Here is an 8,748-nt window from a genome sequence, read left to right as displayed (position 1 = left end):
ACAACTTCAAAAAATAAGAGTTTGTTTCAATAATATAGTCAACAAAAAAAGCGTGTGTCAAAAGATTCAAACGAAATTCCAGTCATTCTCGCATACTGTTTCAAAAGTATTTGTCTTGTACTGTATGTTGAAACTCTGTCAAACAACTACACCGTGAAACTGTTTACAAAGAGGAAAAATTGTTGCTTCTCAGATGCGCTCTCTGTGGCGAAATATGCAGAGAGAGGCAACTCGCTGACAGTTGAATAGAGTACATCACACATATATATACTTTTCTAAAAATAGCTGTCCAATGAATGTGAAGGAACTACGAGTCAAATTCACCAATAAAAAAAGAGATAGGACCAAATTATGTCAGGAGACGATTATGATTGGTTGGTTGTGATATCATATGCGCGCGGGCAAGCTGATTCGAGTTCATTGGTTAACGTTCCAAAAGCGTAATGCTGTCACGAGGTGGTAGGTAGGTTGCGAGGTTTGAATAAGGAAGTTTACATGGTACGGGCTTCGCATTTAGTTCAGTGTTTGCAAATAGAGTAACTTCATCACCAGTAAGCAGTGGTCTGCCAACGGGGAAGCAAAACAACGCTTGTTTGCAGTGCGTGCTATTTGCATTAGCTACAGATAGGGTTGCATGTGAAATTTAAACAAGGATCTTACTTGCCTGTTCGAGAGTGACCAATATTTTGACTATTATATTGATTCTAAAGAAAAATATTTCAGTGCAGCTCTTTAGCCAACATTTGGGATTTGAAATGGATGTTCTACCCATGTGCAGCATCTTTCAGGAACTTCAGATTGTACATGACACGGGCTACTTTTCAGCTTTACCATCCTTGGAGGATTACTGGCAGCAGGTAACATTTTTATCCGTTCATTTGAACTGTTTCATTAAACTGAAATAAAGATAACGTGACCAATCATACTGGCTGTTATCCTGGCATGACGATAGGCTACATGTGTTCAAGTACGTGCAAACTAATATTAATTGATACATTTATATCCTACTAATACACGTTGTTACGGTATTCTACAGCACTTTGTCAAACAGTTCCTCATGCATACATTTGTTTTCATTTTTAAACACAATGTAGATGATCAATGTGTCAGCTTTGTTTTGTAGTAGATGATCATGAATTGTAACATTGCAGAAGCGTCAGTAAGCTACAAACATGCAGAATTCCGTAGCTAGCTGGATGTGTCAAATTCGGCGCGTGTGCTAGAGAATGCGAAAAAGAACCAAGCGTGGTTCGTATTTCTAGGGACACCTCCGAATGGAGGACTAAACGTGTTATTTAACCGGTTACCCACAGATGCACAAGCTATGATCTTATCTTGTTTTATACAGATGGCTTATTCGAAGTAAAGCATTGTTGCCCGTCAAAGCACGGCACAAGTCTAGTTCAGTGAGCCAGTGTTTGACAGCTCGGGAGTCTCACTTGAAATGAATGAGACGCGACCAATATAATTTCCAGTAGTGTTGTGTTACTTCTGAGCGATGTTAAAGGCTTGTTTCTGAGCGATGCTACTGTAAGTAGCCATCATATCGGAAGTGAATTTGAAAGCAATGATTTGGTTCGAGTAACGGAGTTGTTGTCGTTCAAAATGCTGCGGAGCGGAACTCGTTCGTAAACAGATCTGTTGAAGTAGTCTAACCGGAATGAAGCCAATTCAACAATTACATTTTGAAAGTGGATGCAATTTACACCAATAAAGTGTAACATAACTGACCCCTCGTATTAATCATGACGGGATTGCCTCGTTTGTAGTCATTTTTCTGAAGATATTTGCAGTTCATACGTGATTGAAATCGATCCAAGTAGTTTCCTTCAGGCATTTGCGAGTCGGGCACGGAGCCAACTTCCTCGCTGCCATAAGAGAGATTTAACTCTTTCAACACAGCCACAGAGAAATACCGTCGAGACGGGTAGTGTTAAATATAAAAATGTAATATAACTTATTTTTACCAAAGAGAACTGGAAAGGTTATTTTACTTATCAAAACCATAGTTTGAACTAACCATACGGTTTATATTCCTCTGAAACACGTCGCATTAATTTGCATGTCGTTCAGTGGGTTTCAGTATGCTCATATCCACACTATCAAATGTCAGCAGTGACCAATTCCGTGCGAATTCGTGTGCGCATGAGAAGATAGTATTGCAACTGGAAATTATTGGTTTAAATTGTGGAAGGGGCATTATGTGCTTTGCCTGGGGCAGAATCTTTTTTTCTCCAACTGTTCATGTCAAACCAACATGCTGCCATACCTCCAAACAGATTACTCTTTATTTTATTTTTTGATGAATCCTCAAGATATAATATCAAAACTGAATTAATGTATTATAACATTGAGAAACTGAGTTCTGGGGGGGTAGGAAGGATGTGATTACATGCAATGCATCGTATCAGTCAGTCTGTGGCATCTGAATGAGTCTTGGGGAAGCAGGAAGTTCAGTGGCTTCCTTAAAAGGACACCAAATGTGCTCTGAGTCATTCATTGTACCACAGAACTGACAATGGATATAGTCCCTGTTCCTCCACACATACACACCGCTTAGGATATGCAGTTTATGACTGCTCAACTTGAGTATGTAAACATGTAGCCTAGCTAGCTTAAATTTGGTCACAACCATGTGATAGTCAAGAGCCCATTTCTTGTTTGAACATGTGTTTCCGTACTAGTGTGAAGCTGTAGTTTACTCAGACTAACCTTAGCTGGTCTGCCTTGTGAGCCAAGGGAAACAAGTTGCACAAGTCTCTTGTCATAAAACATCAATGAGGTTGATACTGCTTCATGTGTTGGTGGTCTGGTAGCTCCCTGAAATGCAGTACACCTGTGATCTCTTCTATATATTCTAAACATCTGTTTTGTTTGTTCCTGAACCAGACTTGCTTGGAGTTGGAGCGGTATCTACAGAGCGAGCCTTATGTCTCGGCGACATCCGACATCAAGTTGGAGCCGCAGGAGCAGGACCTCTGGAGCAAGCTGATCTTGGCCTGCGGTGATAAAGCGATCGACTCTGACCCAAAGATCCCTCTGGTCAAAGAAGAGGACAATCAGGATGGCCAGATCTTGGAAACCAACAGTGTAAACTCTGACGCCAGCAGTGAAGCTTCAGACAGTTCCGTGGAGCTCTCGCCGACACACAGCTTTACCTTGAACCCTCTGGGGTCGGTTCTGGCCGGTTCTGGACCTTTTAGCCCTTCTATCATTAGCACTCCCCCATCCTCCCCAGAGGTCAGCTCGGAACCCAGCATCTCACAAGGCTGGGGAAGCGTAAACACAGAATTGACCTTGCCGGTAAAAGTCCGGACAGGCGGCATCGGAAAGAACTCGGCAAAGACTGGGCTGGTTGGTGGAGACGCGTCACCGGATGGGAGGAGACGGGTGCACAGGTGTCACTTCAACGGATGCCGCAAGGTTTACACAAAGAGTTCCCACTTAAAAGCACACCAACGCACTCATACAGGTGAGAAAGCAGACATTTCCCTATGCTATCACACCCCAGACCTCTGCATTGCATAACCTTGGGGCAAAATACAAACCCTGTTGGCGGAAGTGACAGTGATAGTACTAAGTTTCCTTACTTCCTCACTGTTACACAAAAGCAATGTCTTATTTGACTGCCATTCTTTATTTAACCAAATGGTAATGCCTGTCTGGTTAGCTAGTTGTGTAATGTAATTTAAAGAGCCAAAGCCAGTTCATTGTGTGTCCTCATGCAGCCACAGAGAGAGTGCCACACAGTGCACTCACTCTCAGACTATTAGCCGTACATGACTGGATACCTAAACTGTGACCTAATCTATCTGGAATGTGTCTGAATGCTGTGGGGGAGGGGAGGCATTCATACTGAGGGATGCAGTCCCAGTGCACATGGGAATACAAGAGACTTGGGCTGCGTCCCAAATGGTACCCCATTCCCTTTATAGTGCACTACTTTGACCAGAGCCATAGTACGGCTAGTAGTGCTCTGTATAGGGACTAGGGTGTCATTTGAGATGCAAACATTAGCCATGGCTCTTCAAAACGGATTGTTTCGCCATGGGAAAAGGGAGGCTGTTGAGTGGGGGCCTGTATGGTCGTTTGACCGTCCCTTGTTTTTTTTATTAGCAGCATGACATTGCACGTGTGTGGTTTTCTCCATGGGCTCTGACCCTTGAAGACCGCTATTACGTCCGGTGTATAAAGGACTTTCTGCGTTTCAAAACATGTTTTGCGTTGTGTTAGCGAAGTGTAACCAGTTCATTTGAATTTAGACCAAGAGTCATTGAGTAAAGTTGTAAAGCTGTCAAGTGACTACCGCTGCATCATCTCATCTGGTCATTTCCTTTCTCTTTACTACCAAAGGTCATTGACCAGAAGAAAGCTCACAATTTACAAAGACTTTAGCTTAGCACACAGCATTTTTTTTTCTCACTTTGACTGGAGGTTAAAAATGTATTGTGCAATATTACATGCATTTCACAATTATTAATGTTTTTATTTTGTTTATTTCATAGGTGAGAAACCATACAGGTGTTCATGGGAGGGCTGCGAGTGGCGATTTGCACGGAGTGATGAGCTAACCAGACACTTCAGGAAGCACACTGGGGCCAAGCCATTTAAATGCAGTCACTGTGACCGGTAAGCTCCATCACTCTGCTATCTACAATAGAGACCACCTGCACCTGAGTGTTTACCCAATCCCTCTTGATACCATTTAATCAAGTGTTAGAAAATAATGATTGTTTTACTAGAGTTGTAACGATGTCTGTTCATTCAGTGATGTGAATAGCATTGCATTGTTAACAAGTGCATAATGAAAATGGTTAGTCATGCATAATGACATTCTTAAAATATGTAATTATATTGTCAGGCTTTTTATGTTCAATTGGAATCTGTACTTGTCTCCTTGACACACTTGTTGGTTTTTGTAGTAGTGCTGCTACTACTACTACTTTTTAGGTACCCTCCTGTTCATACTTTCCTTCTCTCTCTTTCTCTCAAGGTGTTTCTCCAGGTCCGATCACCTTGCCCTCCACATGAAAAGACACCTCTGAGCAGGTCGGAGCGGAGCGATGTTAGCCGTTTAGTGAAACTAACAAACGCAGCGAAAGGAAATGTCGTCTCCTAACCAGCCTCATGGTTGAACTGCCCTTGAGAGGAGCGAGCTAGGGGAGCGTGTTCTAGCCAAAGTATGCCATTTTGCACCATACCCAGTGCCTCCGGGATGGATGGACCCCTTGGAGAAAGAAGGCGCTCTGAAGGTTGCCTGTCCAAAAACCACAACAACAGAGGACAAAATCATGTACAGACAGACAGAAGGAAGCAGCCAATTGAATTGAGGGACTTGAAAGAAAAAGAAAAAAAAAAAAAACTAAAACAAAGACAAAAAAATTATTAACGAATGAATGATTTGAATGTGTGGTTGGTGCATGATGTTTTTGAGGTGAAGCAACTGTCTCCTGGACAACTGATACACTGGTACTGCTTTACAAAAACGGTTGTCTGAGGTAAGCATGTGTGCACTGCGAATGTCTGACTTGGTTGACTGGCCTGTGTGCAAAGCGGGGGGAGCAAAGGCGGTCTGGTACCAGTGTTGCTGTGGACTGAATGGTGTCAGGGAGCAAGTTTTCTTTTCTTGTAGTTGTGAGTACGGGTGTGTGAGAACGTGACTGCCTGCCTGACTGTCAAGCAGCAGTGAGACTGAGTGAAGATTGGGGTTTCTTGCCAGAAGCCTTGAAGGTTGTGGTGTTGAGTGGTATGGGGGGGGGGGGGGGGTGATGTGTTTTGTTTCCCCCCCCCCATTCAGCAACCCAGGCCAGGGGAGAAACTCCACAATGTGAGTCCTGAGTGAGAGGAGCTTTTTTTTGGTGTTTGGTGCAGCTACTAAATGTGCAATGTGTTACGTAGCTTGTTTTTTTTTTACAAGTTACAAAGCAAATTTTTAGTCCATTGTATAAGCTGTGTGCTTAGAGGTATAACACAACTATACTATAACTTCAGTATCATAGACAGGTGTTGCATGGTTCTAGGGTTTGTTCTCTCTTCCTGTTATTCTGTAATCAGGACTGCAAATAGATTCCAATAAAAGCGCAGCTAAATACAAACGGTTAAATGTTACAATATTGTACATAAAGCCTTGATGATTTTTTAAAATTATTATTACTTCAGTACTTCTTTCTCTCTTTTTGGTTTGAGAAACCACTACTGCTTACTTAGCAACTGAATCATTCATTCATTAAGCTATTTTTTTTTTTTTTTTTCACTCATCGATGCCTTGAGGACTATCGGATTTGATTTTGTATATTCTATCTTCTTTTCTACCTGGTAATGCACTGTTGACGACCTTAATGGTGCCTTATGCAAGTGACCTATCCTTGTGGGGTGGATGACTACTCCTTGGAGAGGGGCGAGGGGGGTCACATTGTTGTATGGGTGATTGAAAAGCTTTATTAAGGCTCAATTTCACATGAACTTACTTGCACCTTTCCTTGTTTTCAGAGACTGCTAGGTCTATTAGCCCTATGTAGATTGTGAATAGTGTTTTGTGTTTAGAGCATGTACAGTAAAGATCCTCCCTTTTTAGGTTATATTGCATAGCACCCTGATGATCTATATAGTACATTCAGTCGATTCAAACCAAGACTTGTGTAAAATAACTTCAAGTCATCATTTAGAGAGCACTTATATTATTAACCCAATTTACTACCACTGTAGTATCTACTGTATCTACGTAGTTATACACATTTGGTATCAAGTGACAATGTTGCTCAAAGGTACAAAAAAAACCTGATGAGACAATTGGACTAGATCTGGGCAGGTACCCTATTCCCTCTTTAGGTCACTACTTTGGGTCCATAGGGCCCTGGTCAAAAGTAGTGCGTCATAAAGGGAACAGGGTGCCATTTCAGATGCAGTCTAGGACATGAACTTGTGGTTTGCATAAAGACAAGGCTGACTTGAAGGGAATGTGATGGTGATGCAGCTGCTCTCAACAATGCCCTAACATTGGGTTTGTAGAGAACTCGGGGGCCCAGACTCACTGTAGGGCAATATCACCCCCCCCCCCCTGCAACCAAAGCTGAGGAAAAACCCTAAAGATTTATTGTAATTAACAAGCTCCAGTTGGACAGCCCTTGCCTTGTACTGCATCTCTGTAATAAATTGCTAAAGGCTTTGCTGGCATAGAATTTATTACGGACTGCTGACTCTGGGAGTTTGCTATTGACCCGTCTGGGCAGCCGCAGTCGTTGTTTTGGTCCAGGCAGCTACATTATTATCAAAACCAACGTGAACAGGATTCTGAAGAGCGGGGGAAAAAAAGATCTACCCCCCCTCCCCATTTGAAGCTGATTCATTGTTTATGTACACACTTGAAATAATTTGAAGACTTCAGGACATTTTTGCAGGGTAAGGGACCAAAATAATGTTAAAGGATAGCTTAATGTGTTATATTTGTCATTTTAAAAAAGTCTACTCTCAAGGATTGGTGAGATTAACATTGATATATAACAAAGTACATAAACTTATTTTATTCAGTATCAGGGACATGCTTTGTGGGTGGAAAGGAATTTGACATTGCAGCAAGATCAGTGTAGCAGGGCCACAACATGGATTTTAGATCAGATTGTTGTAAGGGGGAGGATGAGTACAACTTGAAACGGCCTGCTATAATAAAATTACACCGCCAGCAACAGCAAGGCTTTTGTGGCACAGAATTGGAACAATGACTTTCTGTCTTTGTAACAGAACAGCAGCCAATATCTTTCAGGTGATAATCGAGCCTTAATTAAGCCTCATGTTTGCTTGCATCTTAACCTACAGTTTCCCATTGCTGTCTGCATCCCAAATGGCACTCTATTCCCTATTAGAGTACTACTTCAGACCAGGGACCATAGGGCTTTGTTCAAAATTAATGCATTATATAGGGAATAGCATGTCACTTGGGATGCACTCTGATTCTCTCTTCCTCTTCCACACACAGCGCCCCTTGTTCTTTACAGAATCTTTGTCAAAGAAAAAAAAAAAGGAAAAAAATCATTTTTGTAAGATTTTTTTGTTGTTGCTTTATGACATTTTATTTGAAATTGTTTTGCAAAATTGTTATATTTCTGTATGAATGTATTTTTTATTGGAATAATAAGAATCTTATCAGACTTATGCTTTGTTTCATTTTTTTAAAAATCTTCTCACTTTATTACATAGTTCATATTTTCAGGGCTGCAGATCGGTTTATGTAGTCAGAGGGCCGGTTTCCCAGACATAGATTTAACCTAGTCTTCTATCAAGAAACTCTCTCAATGGATAATCTCCATTGAACATTCCTTTTAGTCTGTGTCTGGAAATAACTCTGGGCCAGTTTTCAAATGGAAGCCAGTGGAACTAGCTTGGTCCCATCTGCTGTAGCCAACTCTTATATTTTAAGTAGTCTTATCCAGAGTGACTTACAGAGCGTAGTAAGTGCATACATTTTTCAAACTGGTCCTCCGTAGAAATCGAACCCACAACCTTGGTGTTGAAAGTGCGATTCTCTAACAGCCTTCATGTCATAGAGTTGGCTACTGCAACAGTATAGGATCAGGCTTGTAGAACTAGCCCATCCAGTCAGCATTTCTACAACACATAACGAAGTTGTCATTAGGTTTATAGTCTTGAGATTGTATTCCAAATGACCAATAGAATTAGACAGGGAACATATAGTCAACAGACTCGTGATCAGGACAGCTAGATTGGTGTAAGGGAGAAATTTAAGGCAACAAA

The 8,748-nt window shown here is 41.5% G+C and overlaps 1 protein-coding gene across 1 annotated transcript; it reads left to right on the top strand.

The window, feature by feature from the left end:
• Nucleotides 1-356: 356 nt before the first annotated feature.
• On the top strand, nucleotides 357-8,144 carry klf6a (KLF transcription factor 6a). The gene is made up of 4 exons (XM_021620592.3): nucleotides 357-857; nucleotides 2,890-3,472; nucleotides 4,506-4,629; nucleotides 4,994-8,144. The coding sequence occupies exons 1-4, from the start codon at nucleotides 756-758 to the stop codon at nucleotides 5,043-5,045; spliced, it is 861 nt and encodes a 286-aa protein (XP_021476267.1). The 5' UTR covers nucleotides 357-755; the 3' UTR covers nucleotides 5,046-8,144.
• Nucleotides 8,145-8,748: the final 604 nt, after the last annotated feature.

Source organism: Oncorhynchus mykiss, chromosome 11, assembly GCF_057628025.1.
Source record: "Oncorhynchus mykiss isolate SJ-2025 chromosome 11, ASM5762802v1, whole genome shotgun sequence".
Lineage (NCBI taxonomy): Eukaryota > Metazoa > Chordata > Actinopteri > Salmoniformes > Salmonidae > Oncorhynchus > Oncorhynchus mykiss.
This window is presented reverse-complemented; position numbering and strand designations above follow the sequence as displayed.